This window comes from Primulina huaijiensis, chromosome 2 (assembly GCF_012295235.1).
Source record: "Primulina huaijiensis isolate GDHJ02 chromosome 2, ASM1229523v2, whole genome shotgun sequence".
Classification (NCBI taxonomy): domain Eukaryota; kingdom Viridiplantae; phylum Streptophyta; class Magnoliopsida; order Lamiales; family Gesneriaceae; genus Primulina; species Primulina huaijiensis.
Window position 1 is genome coordinate 18,700,036 of NC_133307.1, and position 22,032 is coordinate 18,722,067.

Here is a 22,032-nt window from a genome sequence, read left to right on the forward strand (position 1 = left end):
TATTTATCAATTTTAATATATTTTTAAATTTTTAATTTTAAAATCAGCCCTAATTCTAAAGAAAAATTTGCGATGTATGTGATTTTATGTTTTTATGTATTTGTGTAGATTGTAGTGTTCAAAAAAATTACATATATAATTAAAGTTAAATCACAAATTTTTTTAAAACAATAATAGGTTAATTCGGTCACCAACCAAATTAACCCATTTTAATTCGGTTCGGTTTTCATGGGTTACGAAAATTAATTCGGTTGGTTCGGTTATTGCTAAATATTTTAGTTCGGTCCGTTTATGACTAATTCGGTTCGGTCGGTAACAGAACCGACCGAATGCTCACCCCTAATTATTATAACAATTAATCTATCATCACATAAAAAGTACTGATAGATTGATTTTTAAAAAATATTTATTAAATGTTGTCATTTATTTGCAATTTATAATAATAATATTTTTGACAATAAATCATCTTTTTACTGACTCTTATGACACTTATTTTATTGGTATTACCTCCAGAGAAATAATATATTTAATTTTTCTAATTGTTTAAATATCTTAACGAGAACATTTGTGTATATCTTGAGAAAAATTCATTGCATTTATAAAGTTTGAACAGTAAATATAACTTTATAGTATACATTTAATTTAGCAACTGAATTCATTGTATGACAAACACTTCTTCCATTTCTATTTTTCTGTGTAACCCAAAAGAGTTAATATTTTTTTCTCTTTTGTCTTCTCCAACTCACTGTAAAAAGTTATAAAAAAATATTTATATCTAGAAAAATATTTTTATTTAATGTTCTTCTTGTCTATATATTTGGTTATATGTGAACATATATTCTACTTCATTGTCTTAATTGTCATATATATTTACTATATAATTTGTGTACATTGAATATGAATATGTTCATTTTGTAGTTTTTTATTACCTGGACTTAGGTTGATATATTAATATGTGATATACATAGATNTACTATTATACCATGCAAGAAGTAGTAATAATATTTGGTTAAGACAATTCAAAAATTGTAGTAAACCTCATTCAAATTTACCACTAAATGGTTTTCATAGTGTAATCATTTCTCACTTTTAACCTCCATAGTTATGGGTAATACATGCACCATAATTCTCCTTGAAGCTCCTCAGCCCATATTGCTAGCAAATAAACGTGAATAGACAGCAAGAAGGAGAAAATGTATCGGCTAGCAAGAGGAATGAGAATCATTTCAAATTGCATTCAAAGCCTACACTTGTAATTCCCACCTTAATGCATATAATGACACCTTTTAACACTCACCTTCATTGTCTAGCAAACCCACACTCTCACCCTTGAAAAATATCAGAAAATAGCAGCTTAGATTCGTGAGTTAGTAGCTGGAATAAAAGAATAATAGCAGCTACAGCAAGGTGAAGAAACAATTCAATTCCCATTCAAATTCTCACTTGTAACTCTCAACTAAATGCAATTCAAGACTTATTTAACACCTCTTATATCATTCACCTTCCCTACCTAGCCTTCCCCCACCCTTACATTCGAAATATCAGAAAGAACCAACTGTTGAAATCGTGAAAACAGCAAAGGAAATCCAACACCGACTCCGCCGCACGTATTCGTCGTAATGATTTGTTTTGTTCAAAACAAATTTCAGGCATGTATATATTGTTTCTTTGCTCTTCAATCAAGTCCTATAAATATTTTTAAACATTATATGTTCAGGATTCATGAGGTAAAATCGAAATTTGACAGCAACAATTTCTAAAAATCTGCACAGGTTCTCGGCCATGTGTTCATGTTTCACGTTTGTAATGTTTTGTTGATTTCAGGGGTTGCTTCGATTCCAGGCTCTCAAGGCTGCTTCTAGGAATGTTTTAGAGTGTGTTAGGGTGTTATTGGTCCATTGGGTTACATCCATACACGCACAAACAAAGATATGACAGCAACATTTTTATGAGCACAGAATTTTGGGGTCACAGTTTCTGTCATTAGATTGTTTACAGGGGTGTTCGAATCTTGGCTGTCCTAGGGACTGTAGCCATCATTAGAGCCCTTCCTTATCATGTCTAGGACGTGACCAAATCATCTTTTCAAAGCTTGTTTCATAGATCCCTCAGATTTTTACAGAAACATGACAAGTGCTCTTCGGTTTTCAAAATCTGATTTTTGGTGTGAGTAACTTTCGGTTTTTTGGAGATGTTGGATGAATTGTGGTTGGCTCCTAGCCCGTAGCCATGGTTTATACAACACTCCATCATGTCTAGACCGAGCCATGGTCGCTCAAATGGCCATTGGAACGATACAAGACAACAAAACAATGCAATACATCACACTATACAGAAAGTGGCTCTCTCGGTTTTGAGCTGTGAGTGTCCTAGGTGTTTGCTTGGTTTGTGGTTGGCTTTTAGCCCTTAGCCATGGTCCAAGCCATGTCTAAGGATGTTGGTAAGAGTCTCTAGTCGATGTTTCAAGCAAATAACCGTTTGTTTCAGAGTTTCACCCTAAATAAGCAACACAGCCGCTGCTGTAATTTATGTTTTTGACAGCAGCCTTGGGTCACGGTTTTGGTGTTTGTTTAAGTTCTTGGTTGGCTTTTAGCCCATGGCCTTGGACTGGACACTACCTTAATGAGNTAAACAAACACCAAAACCGTGACCCAAGGCTGCTGTCAAAAACATAAATTACAGCAGCGGCTGTGTTGCTTATTTAGGGTGAAACTCTGAAACAAACGGTTATTTGCTTGAAACATCGACTAGAGACTCTTACCAACATCCTTAGACATGGCTTGGACCATGGCTAAGGGCTAAAAGCCAACCACAAACCAAGCAAACACCTAGGACACTCACAGCTCAAAACCGAGAGAGCCACTTTCTGTATAGTGTGATGTATTGCATTGTTTTGTTGTCTTGTATCGTTCCAATGGCCATTTGAGCGACCATGGCTCGGTCTAGACATGATGGAGTGTTGTATAAACCATGGCTACGGGCTAGGAGCCAACCACAATTCATCCAACATCTCCAAAAAACCGAAAGTTACTCACACCAAAAATCAGATTTTGAAAACCGAAGAGCACTTGTCATGTTTCTGTAAAAATCTGAGGGATCTATGAAACAAGCTTTGAAAAGATGATTTGGTCACGTCCTAGACATGATAAGGAAGGGCTCTAATGATGGCTACAGTCCCTAGGACAGCCAAGATTCGAACACCCCTGTAAACAATCTAATGACAGAAACTGTGACCCCAAAATTCTGTGCTCATAAAAATGTTGCTGTCATATCTTTGTTTGTGCGTGTATGGATGTAACCCAATGGACCAATAACACCCTAACACACTCTAAAACATTCCTAGAAGCAGCCTTGAGAGCCTGGAATCGAAGCAACCCCTGAAATCAACAAAACATTACAAACGTGAAACATGAACACATGGCCGAGAACCTGTGCAGATTTTTNCACAGTGACAAAACATAAGGTGAGACCAAATGAAATATTTATATATATGAGTCTCATTCAACTTAGCTCATTATAATATTTTTATTAACTCACTTTGTCCTTCGTTTTTACTTCACTAACATTGCAGTGTGACTCATTCAAGCATCAGTTTTTTATTTTTTTAGTACATAGTGGCCTCAACTCTCACTGACTTCAATATTTAGAAGTCGGTATTAGTAGTTTATATGTAATAGACAATTATTTAGTTTTTATTTTCTGTCTTTTGATTAATTGTGTATGTTAGGATTTATATTATTCGACAGATACTAGTGAATAATAAATATATCAGTAGTAGAGTAAGACTGTTAATTTGTATTTTATCAGAATTAAGTGTTGTGTCAAATGTTACAACATTTAAGACAACATGCAGCATAATATTATATTTTGTAACACAAATCAATTTTAACTAAATAAATGGACAAGATTAAATATGCACATATATAAATACTTGTACGGTGCCTCAGGGCAAAAATTAATCACTAGAAAACCAAACTGTTTACAAAAACCTATTTCTAGTGATTTTCACAAAAATCAATTTCCTTAACACGTTGAGAAAATAAACGCTTTCTAAAAACAAATAACCAGAATAAAAACGTATTCAAGAAAGCAAAAGCATGAGCCAAAAACTGGAGCAACAAAAATGATCTTCAGCCAACTTCGTCACGGATGTTGTCTGAGATGTTTCCAACATTCAAGGCAACACTCGATATCTGCACTCTTCACAACATCACGTCCCTTGAAGAAATATTTCTCTGAAATCTATTACGTGCATAAGTGCATGTATATTTGATCGAGAGAAGAGAACACCACGAAAATCTCCCACTAAAAACTCCCACGAAAATCACCTCAACAAAAAACTATCTCTACGAAAAACTCCTTTCACGAAAATCTCTTCCACAAAAAATCTTACACATGAACTCTCTGAATTTTTCTTCTCTCTCTGTGCTTTTGCATCTACATCTCTTATTTATAAATGTCTCATCTTCTATGATTTATCTTGACGGAAATCTATAAGATATGGTATACAAGAATTCTATTAGAAACAAAATCAATAATACCATATCATGTAAATCATTATCATAAATATTATATCTAGAAGATCTTTATCATAAATATAATATCTAAGAAGGTAAAACTCAATATTCCACATAATTTTATCAATAGCAAATTAAATTTAAGGAATATATTATATCACAATAAAATCTTAACATAATTATCTAGAAAGGCAAAACCGTAATTAAATATTAAATATCATATCAACAAGGAAGAATATATCTTGAAAAATAAATTTAATATGAAAATTATATTTCCCTTGTGTAATTTTTTATGTTCTACCTAATTCATTTTTAGAATTTTTATGAATTTTTATAATCATGATTAGAAGTGTTGCAATCATACAATATAAAATTAATATATTTTAAAATGTTAATATTGAAGTGTCGAATAAATGTATTAAATCATTATTTAAGAACTTTTAGAAAAACAATATACATCATAATTCAGATTTAAAGATTAACATACAAATAAAGAATTGCGATGAATATCTTATAAAATAAATGGTGTTGGTCCAAAAAGATTAAATATGATTATTGTAAATGAATTTTTCTTAATTAATTAGAAAATTTTCAGCAAATGCGCTAAATTAATTAGAGTGTTTTCAATATAGTATGTCGATAAATGTTTTTCCATATGAGTTAGTGATTGAGCCCTTATGAATATTTAAAAAAAAAACGTGTCTTTAGTTATAATAATGGTGTCTTATAATTTAAAATATTAAATGAAACAGATTATCAAGATAAAAAATTAATTAGAAAATTCAAGAATATGTAATTACTCAATTAGTTTAATTGACACGCTCTTTAGTTTGCTTATTTAATAGATGTTAAATCCGCAATCACCGAGTTTGACAAGAATTCTTGTAGAATAAAATAAAATTATAATAAATTACTTGATTGTATATGTAATAAAATTTTGTATATTTCATATATGTTTGATTTATTTCATTTATAAGGTTGAAATTTTATATATTATGATATAAGATTTGTTATACATCTTAACATCGATAAATTCACTAAAAATTTATATATTAATTTTCGCTACCATATAATTCTGGTTTCGCCCCAGACTTTTGTGTATTCGTTTGTTTGAATTTATTATTCTTAATTTTACCAAGACCCATAATATGTCAAACATGAAAGTGAATATTAATTTAAAGATATGATAGTATTTATATATTGTAATAAACATATTTACTCCTCACAATACTGATAAAACTAACTTAAAAATAATATGTTGACGAACACATTGTCAGGAATCCAAAAATACAACTCAAATGTCAACTTTGACACTCAATTTTGAGTGACTGCCAAAATGTTTCAACAACCCACAATTTTTATACAAGATAGTAACATCACAATTTTGAAATCAAACTGATATTTTTCATTTTATATCAAGAATTCATGATTGAAAATTGATAAAATTAGATATATAGATGTTTAATATAAACTCGTGCGAGCTCATTTCGGCTCACCTTTAAATGAGTCGACAAAATTTCAACCCAACTCACTTAAACTGTATGGCGGTGCAGGACAAACCGACAGACCCAACCTAAATTGACGGCTCAAATCACAACGATCTTTTACCGTGTTTTATTTAAATAATTTATAAATATAAACCGCAAAAAAATTTCGGTTGCAAAAAACTTTAATTTAAACACATAAATTCTAACAAACTGTCACATGAGGACATGAAAAAAAATTAATAAGACACCAAAGAAAATTCACAATTCGATAATGAGTTATTTCTAAAATTTAATTTACATAATGAAAATATAAATAAAAAATCTAAATCATTGGATTAAAAATAACATATTATAATGTGGGTAGGCAGAAAAAAATCAAATACTAATTTACATAATGAAATTATATCATTGGATAAAAATAACATATTATAATGTGTGTAGACATAAAAAATTAAATACTAATAATCACACATATTTAAAATATAAATAAGGAGAAAGAAAAGAAATATAAAGTAAGCAATTAATGTAAAGCAAGCAATCAATAAGGAGATAAATGGAAATTCACATATTTACATAATGAAAAGATAAATAAAAAATTTAAATTATTGGATTAAAAATAACATATTATAATGTGGGTATTCATAAAAAAACCAAATACTAATTTACATAATGAAAAGATATCATTGGATAAAAATAACATATTATAATGTGGGTAGACGTAAAACATTAAATACTAATAATCATACATATTTAAAATATGAATAAGGAGAAAGAAAATACACATTTAAAGTAAGCAATTAATGTAAAATAAGCAATTAATAAAGAGATAAATGTAAATTCACATATAAAGTCACATATTTATATATATATTAATGTATATAATAGATAATAGATAATAGATATATTAATTTCATGTTTAGTTAGCTTGAATAATTTTTTTTAAAGAAAAATAATAATTTGTTCAGTTTTGAAAAATGTTTGATTACGATTATATATATCTACAAGTTAATAATACTTTGCGCCCCCGACTGGAGAAGCCTTAGAAGGGAACTAAGTTACATCATCATACACTCTTGTTCAAGAAAAACAGCATTAAAATCATGAAACATCTTTAAAAATTTAGTTTCTGGAGGATTAAGAAGCAGATATTCCAGCAAGATTTTGAATAACTGTTGCATGCCATGGAATATTAGATAGTTGATGTATGAGATTGTCTATAGGGCCAACATGTGTAACATTAGGTTGAACGAAAATTCCAAGCATAGCCACCATTGCCAATCTTCCTGCAAACAAGAAAAATGGACAGCGAGTCGAAATTTGAAGGAAACTAAATGGCAGTGAAAAAGAGAACAAAATCAGTAAAGAAGCAAAAAAAGGAAGGAACCATTTTTAATCTCTTTAAGTTTCCATGCATGAGCATTCTTGATGTCTTTAGCAATGCCAAGAGGATTGAACAATCGACCACCAGGATACCTAACAACCATGGTTCGCAGTCACAGTCGTGGAGACCATCGCGGAGGTCACCGTTCTAGTTTTCATGACATTTCGCGGAACGGTCACGGCATGGATTTTTTTTAAAATTAATATAAATTGAAAATTTTGGAAAAATATTTTAAAATATGTAAATAAAAATAAATATCATTTAAATAGATTACTTGATGAAAACAATATAGTAAATATATTTTTTAAATTTTATTTACGTCTTATTGAATCACAAAGCATATCTTTGTTATATATCGAAATTTTCACAACCCTCTCAAAATTGAAATATATTATTAAGAAAGTTTTGGGTTATAATCAATTAAACTTTTGAAAAATTTTAATTAGAGGTACATATGTTAACCCAAATTGGAATCAAATTTCTTCAAAGCTTACTTTAGAGTTACATATTATTTAACAACAACAAAATACATCAACTAAAATCAATATTTTACAATCAATTTAATTATTTTATTATTACACATTCTGATGAAAATTTCCCAATATAAATAGCTAAATCTCAGTGTAGTTCTTTCTTTGATGGATGGAGCAGGAAGCAGACTCGAGATTCACCATCTTAGATCAATTGATGTGCTTTCCAACGTTCCTAGTCAAACTATTGTTTACCATATTAATCAATTAAATTATATTGTTTGTGTATTCAAGTATTCCAGAATACTTTGCTCCCGTATTCTTTTTTTTCCTTTTACCATTTTGTTCTGTGTCGTTTCGTCGATCCTTGTCGTTTTACCGATAACACGATGTTTTCTATCTACGTAACGACGCTCCAAATTGTCATCGTTCACACCCCGGAACTTCGTCAAGTTGGGCCTCGTTCCCGTTCCGAAACGGCCGTTCCGATACCGTTTCAGAAAACCATGCTAACAACATATACAACTTGCAGCATATTATGAGAGCAGTCGTTTCTTAATTTTTAAATCTTTTCACAAAAGTATATGTTTCTTCGAAAAACTCATGTATCGGCCCCTTCTAGGCTTCTAAGAATATTCAGACAAGTATTATAGGGAGATAGATTACCCCGGCTCTAGCCCTTGTATTGCAGCTTCGATGCCAAATAAAGATCCCTCTTTGACTTGAGATCCAGGATGCATGAAATCCATGTATGTTTTGGTTTCAACAAACCTGCATGCGTACCAATGTTTAACAACAGAAATGGACTCTGTTCAAATATTCCAGCTGAAGAAAACGTAGATCAATTGGGGGTAGGATCACTACCCCATCAAGAGTAGCTGAACAATGAAAAGAGTTTTTGTGCTGGCAAAATCGAATCTGGTGGCACCAGCTTCATACCAAACTTGTAAATTGCTGATTCCTGTCACGTGCAGTAACTACAGAAACAGCAATTAAACAGAAGAGAACTTCAAGATCAAGAAACAAATATGTCTTATCGGGGAACAATCATGCTGAATCTTGACTAAATGGGGGTAAAATGCATATTAAAAAGCCAAAATTCCTTGATGGAAGGTTAAGAATCAATGTGCATTAAATATATTGCTAAAGATTCCATGAGCTCTGTAACGTGGTTGTTTAACATAAAAGTACAAAAAATTAAGATTATGTGTATCAGAATTAGGTGTTGTAGCATCTATTCACAACATGTATCAGAAAATATTAATTAAATACACGAATAAACTTTGATGAATAAAATAAGAAAATAAATCACGCACAAGCACAGTGTCTCAGGGCAAAATATTCATTGGAAAAATTTGCCAATTTACATAACCAATATTAGTTAATTGAATAAAAACTAATTCTCTTAGCAAGTGAGGGAGTAAAGTGTTAAGTGCATCCAAAACTGTATAACCAAACTACGGATGCAAAGTCTGTGAACCAAAATCTTTTGTGATAAACAACACACTAATCTACACAGTAACTAGGTGTTGTGCTATAATGTCCTCAATACTCCATGACAACACAACATAGTCCGAGAATCAAGTATTCGATCTTCTTTAGTCTTTTTCTCTCGCGGTGCCTATCTCTCTTCATTCATCCCCTTGTGCACCATCTATACACTCTTATTTGTAGACTTCCTTTGCCCTACAGTTTATTCCTTGTATAGAGTCCTACACAAATATGTAAACAAGTTTTATAAGGAAATAAACTCTTTTAATCAATCATATCATATCTATTGATCTTATCACAAATTTTATCTTAGATATCAATAAATTAGAAAATCTTATTACTCTAAGAAGACAAAACTCCATATTTTAATATCAAAATATTATTAACAAAGAAAAATTAATTAAAGAAAAAAATATTTTTTTTCAATCTATCCTTTTTTGTCTTTCTAGACAAAACATCCAAAAATGATATTATCTTTCTGATATGCATTATCTCCGTTTATATAATAACTCCCACTGAGTTAGATATTTATCTCTCCCTGAATTCAAACATGTTAGTGCAGTGTTGTCAAATAGGTGTTGTAATTAACAGAACAAGATAACTAATCAAATAGGACTAAAACTCAGAGACAAAACAATCAAAAAAAAAAAACCAAACAAACTACGGAGCGTTTCCAACAATAACGTCTCCAACAATGTCTTCATCATTATCATCATCAAGATCCGCATTAGACTCATCCATTTTATTCATTTGCCTCTTCTACTCCCATTTTTTTGTTCAGCAAAGGAAAGGATTCCTACTTCCAACAACAACGCATACTCAGCCACTTGAGCTTCCACTTGAGCTTCATAAAATGCAATAACCTCTCTTGCGGTCTAAATTTGTTGCTGCCCAAAATATATTTGGGCTTGAATATGGGAGGTAGAGAGAACAACATACTCAGAAGGCTATTCCCTATAAAAATATTTAGTTTTAGCTTGTTTGGTTTCAGATGATGAAGCACCCATGTTGCCAACATCCAGGGCAGCATGAGAGATATACCATTGAAGATTTATTTTCTTGTTTCCTTTGGAATTTGCAGGTGTTATCTTCAATTGGTCACTCACATCAGAAAGTTCTTCATCTATATCCTTCACAAATCCTTGGGACTCCAAAATCCTATGGATCAAGGAGGGAAAAAGAAGCTTGGTGGATTTTAATCCTCTATCTGCAAACTGCAGAACTGTTTTGAATATCATTTGACCAAAATTGAAAGTGTACTACCAATACCAATCATGTAGAAAACTATGGACTGTGGTTTAGTAACCATTGTAGTGTTGGTAGAGAGAGTCCTATTTCTGATTGTAGTCTTGTGCAAAACAGAATAAAATGAAGTCCAATTTGTAGAAGAAATCCTTTTGGGATGATCGGAAACACATTGATTAGTCCTCCAGTGAGAATATCAACAATAAAATTGAACTCAAGTGCGACTTCATCATCATCATCTCCAGTAGTGGTGTTAATAGAAGACATTTTTCACTGCAAGATTAAAATTGAAAATCCAGTCACAAACAAACACTTTGCCAAACATTACTGATCTTTCTTCTCTAACACTAGATAGGAGATTGCAGTAAAATTCCAAAACAGGTCTTCTGGCATAGGAGTCACAGTGCTCACAGTAGCAAACATTCCTCGATCTTCAAAGAAAATAGTCAGATTCTGTTTTCCATAGTCATCCACATCAATATTCTTTTCATCAATAAATTTCTTATTGATGTACAGTGGTCACAAACTAAAGCAGCTTCAGAGTAGAACTTTGTGGAGAAGGACTTGTTGATATCATAATCAACAGAATCAATGTTGTCTTCAGTTTTGTCAACATATGCCTCAACATCAGACACATCAACATCATCACCATTTTTTTTTCATCACTTTCTCCATCATTGTCCACATCGACACTTTCCTCACCTGAATACTCCTCATAGTTACATCTCGATTCAGATTCAGAAGATGCACTATCAGATTCAGGATGATTGTCATCAAATTCTTGCATCATCTCCTTATCAGGCTCTTCATCATTAGAAGAGGATTTATTTGCAGCTTTTTCATCCTTCATACATGCAAGAAACTAGGCCAAGGACTCTTCATCCTCAGTAGGGGGATCTTTTGCTTCGGTAGGAGCAATTTCTTCTTCAGAGGCTGATTTTTCAATGGCAGCAGAAGAAGTTTTGTCTTTTGTAGTCACAACTAATTTGGTCTTGCGACCAACTCAAAATCTTCAACATTTGAGTCATCACCAGAAGAGAAATCCGGGTCCAAAAATTTATGGATGAGGAAGACCTTTAAAATTTCTTGGATAGGACAAAGTCAGGGTCATACCCTGCATGTCTCTTTGATTTTCTTAGAGGTGGACGAGGATGAAAAGCAACGTCTCATAATCTGGTGGGTTGTCAACATCAATTGCATTTCCCGGTTCTCTAAGGGAAAGGGCTTCAATCGGAATAGGATAATCTTTAACAACAACCAATTTTGGAGGTTCTCATAATGGGGGATTCTATGGGTGGTGTTGTCTCAGGGGTTGCAACACCTGCACCAACAGCCACCTCACTTCGAATAACCTAATGATCATATCCACTTCCATCCTTCTGTAATATCGTCACAAGAAGTAAATCGTGAAGAATTTGAATGCACAGAGAAATTGCGATGAACACAGTAACGCAGAAACTCAAGTACAATAAGGGCAGAGAGAAATCGAGCATGAAGATAACTTGATTAGCAGTAGCACAATTGAGTAATTAAAGCAATAATTTAAATGTGATTCCTTCCAACGTTAACAAATGTTTCTTCCAATGTTAACAAATGTTTCCTGCTAAAAATTCTGCTCATTAACAATCAAGATTACTCTATCACCCAATGGTAAAAAATCTAAACCGATGCGATCTTTATTTCAAGAAAATCACTTAGATTAAATTCCACGTTGATTTAACCCACTAACCATTAAAATTCAAGAAGATTAGGGTTTTCTTCAAATATTATAGATTAAATTATGATAGTCTACTGAGGAAGATAAATCACATAACAATCATAATACATGTCCTAATTATGTATCAAGTATGATATAATAAGAAAGTGTCAAGTGGTGATCAAACTGTGGTCAGTCTGCATTTTTTTGTTGGCAACACTCCTGATTTTGAGTCCAAATTTCATGAACTTTCTTTTGATTCAGAATTTGTAGCTCCCATACTAGAAGAACGATTTTCATTAGACTCGTCTAGGTAGCTTTTTCCATCTGTATTTTGACTAGTGGTAGCTCTCACACTAGAAGAACAATTTTCATTGGACTCCTCTATGTAGCTTCATCTATTTTCTTGTAAAATATTTTTTGTTCTATCATCTCCCCTTTTGTCTTTTTCTTTTTTTTTTTGGCTCAATTTTTTACAAATCACCTTTTCACTTTGGACGAGATCATGGAATATAGGACATCATCAACTACTTGATGACTTCGATTGAGCATAAACCACACTGCAGTACTTGATTGGGAGTCTGAATAACAACCGAGAGCAAGCCAAGAAATAGCCATAACTATACAGACTTTACACAAAACAAGATGAATAATATATGCAATATGTCTAGCGTCATATAAAAGTACATGCATGTTAAGTGTTGTCACAGGTGTTGCAATATCAACGACAACACGTGTGAGTGATCATTATGCACAAAAGCTGAGAGACTTTCGAAGGCTAGATAATCTCTCGAAATCCAAAGGTTTTGAGAAAAATATCAGCAAGTTGGTTCTCAGTTCCAACAAATTCCATTCAAATTATACACTTCTCAACCAAATCTCGAATAAAATGATGTATAATGTCAATATGTTTTGTTCGAGAGTGTTGTAATGAATTTTATGAAATATTACGGGATGTCCATATGATTTCAAATCAATAATATTTTTTTATGCGATGATTGAATATCTTCTATGATCCATCACACACACAAACTTCTTTTGCAATCTTTCGAGTATTGCATTTCTCAATCTTTCAACGAATTACATGCAAATCCGACCAACACAAACTGGTTTCCATGGGGAATATCTGTAATACTGTCGGTCATTTTTTGATCTTGGCCCCAAAAATCTTGCGTTGGCTGGCGCAAAACCAGTCCAAATTGTTACATAAACTTGTTAGTAATTGAATATGATTTTATGAATCATAAATTAAATGATAAAAAAAATATTTCGTAGTTATCAGATCTGAATTCCGATGTTTACTCGATGGATTATGAGCAATGTGTAAATTCATGCAATCTTTAAGGGGACCGACCGACAACAATCAACAAGAGAGAGATGAAGAGCACTTGGGGCAGTTGAGACTTGTCCATTTGATTAACTAAGTTTACTATCATTTGTATGAAAGTGCAATGCAGACCAATTATATATGAACTTTTGAGGAAAACAGAAGGGGTTTTATGCTAAAAATAATTGGTAAATAAATTTACATTTATGATATATTTTGTGAGATCATATGTAGATTATGGGCTGTTATGTTGACAATATTTTTGAAATTTCACTATTGCTTTCGTGTTGAAAATCTTGAAAATAAGAAATGAATGAAATTTGATCAAGTGTGATTTGATTGGTGAGTCTGAATTTGATAGCAAAATTTTTTCCGACTTCATTTTGTGAGGATATATTAAGTTAATTAATAAAAAAGTAAAAAATAAAAGAATTTTTTTTAAATCAATGGATTTCAATAATTTCCCAACAAATTTTTTTATGACAGTTTTACCACTAGACCAAAAATCATAAATATCAGCAGAGACACAATTTTATTTATTTTTATTGTGGAATCGCAAAGTCCTATACTAAATGACATGTGACGTGAAGTGTTGCACGGAGAAGAATTTCTAGGTGCCATGACTGAATACTTCCATTCTTCCATCTTCTTCCTTTTTCTCCTAAGTGCGTACTCTAAATTTGTGCTTCTAATAAGAATGGACACTGGTGGAAAATTGAAGAAAGGTGTTGGTTGGAGGAACCGCGGCAGAATGAAGAAGAAACCGGACGTTTCATGGTATAGCAATAGGTTTACATGGTACCAATGCTACTATAGCTTGTTGTCGAGGTGACATGTGACTTTTTTGTGTAAGGTTTTTTTATAATTTGTTTACGTCGCTTGTGTGAAGACTTGACCAACCATGAAGGTGAGATAGCAAGGATATTTCGAATTTTGAACCACAAAACAAGGGTATTTTTTGAAATTTAATTCAAATTGATCATTGTGGATAGTCAAACAAGCTATAATGCCAAGAATAAAACCTGATTTCAGTTTAAAGAAATCAAGAGTTAAGAACCACCATGATTTCAACATTATGTCAAGAAATAATCACCATAATGCTAGGATTTGAATGGTCCTTCAAGCTCTTTTCCTCCACATATAAATATACATCAGCTGAAGGGAAAAATCACACCCAAAAACTTATTAAAAAATTCGAGAATAAGAAGAAATTTTTGAGCATTTCGAATGTACCACGGGATGTTCTGAACATTCTATCCAAAATTCCAAATTTCAATTCACTGCAACAGTTTCTATAAAAGATTTTAGCAAGCATCCTGTGCATATTATATGTGAGACAATATCAGCTTTCGTTCGTTGTCTAGAATTTTTTTTAAAAGTATTTAAAAATCGATCTCCGCCGTTCCACATTTTTATAAACATGATGAAAAATTCAGCATGATCCGACAGTGTCGCAGACTCTTTTACAAGTTGACTGATTTGAGGACGAATGAAAATACAAAAATTCAATTTACTCTCTTACTTTTGTTTATTATTTTGGCTTATTGTTGTGCATCAAAATAGGACAAGAAACATTTTTTTTTTCATATGGACTTGTCCTCCATGGGCTATATTAATTGGGTTTTGGTCATATCCACACGAGGAAATCCATCCGACGAGCATAATGCTTTCGACCCTTTGCACATTCGAAGCCACCAACTAGTTTTCTTCACGTTTTGATCAAGAATATGTATGTGGGTTTTTTGTTTTAAAATAACATATATGTATTTTAAAGCGATCAAACATACTTTTCTTTGTTTATTATTAGATAATTTCATTCCATTTCGTCTCATTAAGTTTTGTTCAATATCTGAATTTTAAAAACTGTTGTGATTAAAATTTGAAATGGGAAAGGAATTCCGAAATGTCACGCCCCGAGACCGGGGTTGGTCGACACCAACGTTATTCAACAATCACATAATTGCTAAACAACAAGCCTCGTAGTACAATATAAACCAAAACCAATTTATATCATAAATACCATAAAAATATAATCGTCTTTACAATAGTAACTCTGAAAACGATAAAAATATGCGGAAACATTTATAACTTGAATAAAAAACTCACAAGAACATATTCTTAATTAAAATTCTTCATGCGTCCACTATCAGTCCAAAACTGGTATTCAATTCTTCTTTCTCTATCTCTTCTTCTGATTTATCTAGGAAGGATAGAGTAAGGAGGTGAGTGATATGGTCGTCACTCAGTAAGCGGGAGCCATTCGAGCACAACAAAAAAATAATATTTACTCCATTTTCGAAAATAACACATAAACATATCGTGCTTTTCATAATTTATCATCGTATTCATATCATAACAGCACTGCGATTCTTCCACCTTCTATGGTTTACTGATATCAGTCCCTAAATTTTAATCCTCTAAGGGGGCGAAGCCATAATACGGTTCTATCCCACCGTGAAGGGCCATATGTCGGGATTCCCACCCATTTTCAGTGAATCTTCACAGTGCCAACAAGTAAACGTACCAAAATTTCACAAAAAAAACGTAGAGACAGAACGACAATGCTCGACCGAATTTTTCGAAAACAAGAAAACATATAACCGAAATAATGGATTTAAAACAAGCCCACTTATCTTAGACCTGGAAGAAAATATGAAGAATTCGAAATTCATAGAAGAATCATGCAACTGACAACTCGAAAACGCAATAGCATATCTACCGAAATATCAACCATCTTGTAAAATTCCTTGCGCCTAATGAACCGTTGGATTGGGCCTAAACTTTTACAGTACGTTCATAAGTACGTCAAATAAATTATGAACGGTGGAGATCGGGTTTGAAAGACTCTTTAACCTTTTTATTGATGAAAAACCGTAGGTATGCTATTCTCACAAAGAATCTGAGCAGTTTTCTTGCAAATACTACAAAAACAAAACTAACCGTTGGATGTTGCTGAAATTTGGATATGTTGTTCAAAACATATGAAATCATATTCTGAACGGTGAAGATCTTATTCTGACTACTCATGCGAGAGAAAAGAATTTCTGAACATGAACAGAAGTTTGCTGACTCGTGCAGAATTTTTGGAGAGGAACTTCGAAAATTGTAGAGGAAAACTCCAAAATTTGATATGTAAATGATGTTTAAATTCTGAATGAGAGCTTCTCGTATTTATAGAGAGGTGGATGCTATCCTGATCGTGTATTATCCTCGCGTTTGAACTTTTGAATCAAACTTTAAATCTAGGATAATTATCATTCTTTTATCCGTGATCTTGGATAATATTTCAAATCTAAATATCCATCCCTTGGATATTTCGAAATTTAGGGATAATATTATCCTCTGCTTAATCTTTATCCAGGTATATCAAATATTAGATCTTTATCTCGTAAAAATCTTTACAACTTTGAATTTATATCTCCAACTTTATCTGCTTATATCCAAATTTCTTATTTAATTTCTTGGATTGTGATAGAATTATTTATTATCACAAGTTCCAAATATATGCACACTATTATCTTAAATCTTGCTCCAAAAATATTGTGCACGATATAATTATCCACCCAAATTTAAATAATTGACAACTCTCACATCTTAAATAAAATAATGAGATAGGTATCCAAAGATTGAATAATCCTAGCACACTTAAATTACAAAAATATTATCACGATTACAAAATCTTGGGTTTTTCACTGAAATTATGATAAGTTTTAATGTGATATGGCTCCTACATGATGAGATTATAATGGTTATATGACATCACCCCTTAAAAGATTAACAATTAAGGAGTAATCAATAAACCATGGAAAATAAGATCAAATTTCAGTGCTATAAAATGATTATTTTTTGTTTATGATACGTTCTTGAGCTATATTGAAATCAGCACATTCTGTTTCTTGATCTTTGTTGCGACATGCTCAGTGAAATGACACTTTTGAACTTTTATATACATGTATATATATTTTTTATTTGTTATGTTCGATGCCTCCACTTGCAGAGCGTTTTTCCAATAACTTATCCGTTAAGTCTCATCTCAGATAAGAACGAAGATCAGATAGATGAGGAGAAAAAAAACTATATTTTGGAGATGGTAAAGAAGATGGATTCCAATTCGTGCATTTTCATTCTGATAGTTTAACTTATTTTAGTTGTAATAGCTTCCGCTATTTCTCTTTTGGATTTTACTCTTGCATTGTAAAGAAAAAGTTTTTTTATGATAAAAATTGGTTTTGAATATTTTTTGTACTAAGTGCTTTTTGTTTTTCATGTTTAATTTTTAAAAAATCACCGATGTCGATACGCTCTAGGAGCGGGGTGTTACAACTTGCAACTAGAGCTGTCAAAATGGAACGCCAACACCGACCCACGTGCAAGTCGCTATCAAATGGGACATAGTTCACCGACCCATCAATTTGAAGGGTTTGAAAAACCTCAACCCATCTTGGACCACGGGTTCGACATGCTAATCTGTCAATTGTTTTTTTTTAAATAATAATAATATCAATATTCATATATTATCCATTAAATTTTACCAAAAAAATTGATTCACTAACATAATAGATTAAGAGTAAAAAGTTTATTATAGTTTTAAAAAACTAAATAAACAATACAAAATTCATCTACCAATTATATCGTTTCATTATCTTCTTCTCTATCTCTTTCCTCTTTATCGTATTTTTATTTTTATTTTTTAAAAAGTGAGAGGTGGTTGTTATTTTCACGTCAGAACACTTAACAACACTATTTAAATTCTATATGATTATTCTATGAAACACTGCACTTGTGATTATATGATACATGTATTAGCTTGCTAGACTTTTGATCACTCGAGAGATTGTTCATTCCTAGATTTTATTTAAAGGAGCCTTAGTTGTAATCTAGAGATTTAGATATGAATTAGTTTTGTATCAAAATTGTGATACTCCATTTATTCACTTTTGATCAAATTTATTTGGATTAATTGTGGATTAGTGAATCCTTCACGAAAAGGCACGAACCTCTTGCCCTGGGTCTGTGCATATATAGGTCTGGAAAGCCTGTTGTGCATAATTTTCATGATTAGTTGAGCCATCTTGTTGGATCATCAGATTCATTGATCATGTAATTAATTAAGTTAAAAATAATGCCAACAAAATATTAAATTAAGTAATAACCAATTTTATAATTATTTTAAAGAATTACACAAATATGGATTTCTTTTTTTTTTTTAACGAGAAAACTTGCACTCTTTATTCAATAATCAAAGGTCATCGGTTACAAGTTTGTCAAGCCAGAATAGAAAATCCCCCGACACCCAAAATAAAGGTGTAGGAGATGAAATAGAAAATTTTGTGAGAGCATGTGCTACCACGTTAGCCGATCGTTTGATATGAAATAAATGCGATACCATAGGGCCCTTCGTCAACTCTCCGATCTCTGTCGCAATGGTTCCCATGTATCCAAAGTCCTCATGTGGCTTGTTGACTGCTAGCACCGCCAGTAGAAAATCTGACGTGACGTGGACTCCTTGACAATTTTTATCATATAGAGTCTTTAGCGCTTCGTATAATGCTATCAGTTCTCCATGTGTGACAGATAAGGGTTGCTTGATTTTATTTCCAAAAGCACATATCAGCTTTCCTTGGTGGTCTCTCACAGCTCCTCGAATTGCGTATGTATTCAGATTTGTGCTATAAGAAGCATCCACATCCAGACGAAGAAATTCCGAAGGAGGAGGTAGCCATCTCGTCGGTGATTCTGCAATGGTTGGGTCTGAAGTCGGCCTTTCCATGCATTTCGCACTTTTATATTCACCTAGGAAGTCCATGCACCACCCAATTGATTTACTGTGTGTTCTTCCACCCACATTGTGCAAAAAACTAGTTCTTTCTTTCTATACCTCCCTAGTTCGTTCATCAACTGAAAACATATGTCACGTGAATCATGACACATAATACTATCAATGAGGTTGTAAAAATCAGTTTCTTTCCAGCAAGATTTGCTCTTAGCATATGAGAAGAGGGCGTGGCTTGTTGTATCCATCCAAAAGTTACATAAAGGACAACGACCCGTAACCGAAACATGATGTGATAATAAATTCCAACAAGTAGCAATAGCATCATGATATATTTTCCACCAAAAAATTCGTACTTTTGGCGGTAAAGAGAGAGACCATATAAATTTCCACCATGACTTCATCGTAACTTCTGATTGATTTTCAGGGGGTGTATGCAACCCGATTCCCAACCTGTACCCCACACGCACTGAATATTTCCCTTTTTTGTCATAGCACCAGAACCTCGAGTCCTCTTTATCGTTCGGTGGAAGGGGAATAGAGATGATCTCCGAAGCAACAAAGGCTGGAAATTTGTTCTTAACGAGGCTCATGTTCCATTGATTATAGGTTATGAGTGATTGGACCATGGATTGGTCATTTGCCTATTTAAGAATCTGTCCCAGGCTATTTTGGAAGTTAGGTATCCACTTGTCATCAAATATTCATATTGAGTTCCCATTACCAACTCGCCATATGAGTCCTTCCCTTAATAAATCTCGGCTCCATAACAATGATCTCCATATATATGAAGGGTTATGTCCCAGCTTGGCTTCCATTACATCATTATGTCTGAAATATCTAGATTTGAAAACTCTTGTAAATAGAGAATTCGGGTTAGTTATCATCCGCCAGATCTGTTTTGCGAGAAGAGCCTTGTTGAAGATGTTTATCTTGTGAAACCCCATACCACCTAGACTTTTTGGTTTACACATCATATTCCAATTTTTCCAGTGCATTCTGTTTCTCCCTTTATCAACTCCCCACCAAAAATTAGCACACATCTTTTCGATGTCCTCACAAATAGCCTTAGGAATGCGAAAGAAAGCCATCACATATGTCGGTATAGCTTGGAATACCAATTTAATTAAAACCTCTTTGCCACCCTCCGAAAAAAATTTATTTTCCCGCTGCTTGATCTTTTTGTCTACCCGTTGAGTCAGGTATTCAAACTAAACCTTTTTACTTCGCATAGAAAAGGTCGGAAGCCCCAAATATACCTCACGGCCCTGCACTACTGGAATCGTCAACAAACCTTTATTACATCATATTACCCCGTTCTTGAGAGATGGTGAGCATTTATGAGGATCCGTGTGCACATAGAACAAACAGGAAAGGTGAGAGTGGGTCACCTTGGCGAATGCCTCGTTGCAGTTTTAAGTTGCCGACAATGTCCTGATGTATTTAAAAAGAGTACGAGACAGATGTGATACAGTACTTTATAAAGCCAATTCAATGCTCTGAAAAACCCATCTTGCGCTTAACTAATGCAATGAAATTCCATTCTACGTGATCGTATGCTTTGCTCATATCAAGTTTGAGAGCATCATATCCTTTTTTCCATAATCGCTTATTCTATAACCAGTGGATCAGTTCAAAGCCCACAATAATGTCGTCTGAAATTAATCTACCCAGCACAAAAGCACTTTGAGATTCCCTTATTATTTGTGTCATGATCGGTTTCAAACGGTTTGTTAGTGCTCTGGCTATTATTTTATTGCACACATTGCACAGGCTAATGGGTCGAAAATCTTTCATCATCATTGGATGGGGAACTTTCGATATCAGTGAAACAACAGTAGAGTTCAAGACCTTCAAGTCTGCTCGACCATTCAGTATTTTGAGTGCTGCCTCGATAACATATTCACCAATTATATTCCAACATCTTTGATAAAATAAGGCTGATATACCATCAGGACCCAGGGATTTGTCGGGATGCATGTCAAAAAGAGCTCTCTTTATTTCTTGCGCCATAAAAGGGGCACATAATGAATTATTCATATTATCCATAACCGAAGGCTTAACGCAATCAGTGACCAGCTAAATATCCTCTGGAGAAGCATAATTTGATATGAACAAAGTGTTAAATTATTCAAGAACAATTTCAGTCATACCTGTCGGTTCCTTGCAGAAGTCACCATGGTTCGAGATTAAACCATCTATATAATTTGTTGTCTTTCTCATTGATGCCTTGGTATGAAAGAATCTTGAATTTCGATCCCTGAATCGGAGCCAGTTCGCTCTGCCATGTTGGTGCCAGAAATTTCTTCTTTAGAGCTGAGCCTTTCTAACTCCCCTTCCAACCACCTTATCCTACCTAGTTCTTGCTGCCACATTGTGCTATTTTTTAGTTTGTTGAGTAGTTTTCTCTTCTCTTTAATTAGCAACGGAATAGCACGGAATCGATTCCCAGCCCATGTTTGTAGCTCACTTGCGCAATTTGCAATTCTGTCATGGATACAAGTTCTAGGAGGCAGACTCGACCAGCTCCTTTTTATCACATCCATACATTGTTCCTCAGTTAGCCAACATGCATCGAATCTAAATATATGGCTACGGTTTTTTGGAATATTTGATGTAAATCCTGTATCGAGTTTTTCTGAAGC

General features: G+C 33.1%; 2 protein-coding genes across 2 annotated transcripts; both read right to left on the reverse strand.

The window, feature by feature from the left end:
• Window positions 1-7,138: 7,138 nt before the first annotated feature.
• LOC140957104 (photosystem I chlorophyll a/b-binding protein 5, chloroplastic-like) lies at window positions 7,139-10,087 on the reverse strand. Its single transcript, XM_073414235.1, has 5 exons — window positions 10,025-10,087; window positions 8,720-8,832; window positions 8,522-8,626; window positions 7,389-7,477; window positions 7,139-7,287 (listed from the first exon to the last, which is right to left on the reverse strand). The coding sequence occupies exons 1-5, from the start codon at window positions 10,085-10,087 to the stop codon at window positions 7,139-7,141; spliced, it is 519 nt and encodes a 172-aa protein (XP_073270336.1).
• Window positions 10,088-18,853: 8,766 nt separating this feature from the next.
• Window positions 18,854-19,420, reverse strand: LOC140957109 (uncharacterized). The gene has a single exon (XM_073414244.1). It carries the CDS (start codon window positions 19,418-19,420, stop codon window positions 18,854-18,856), a length of 567 nt encoding a protein of 188 aa, XP_073270345.1.
• Window positions 19,421-22,032: the final 2,612 nt, after the last annotated feature.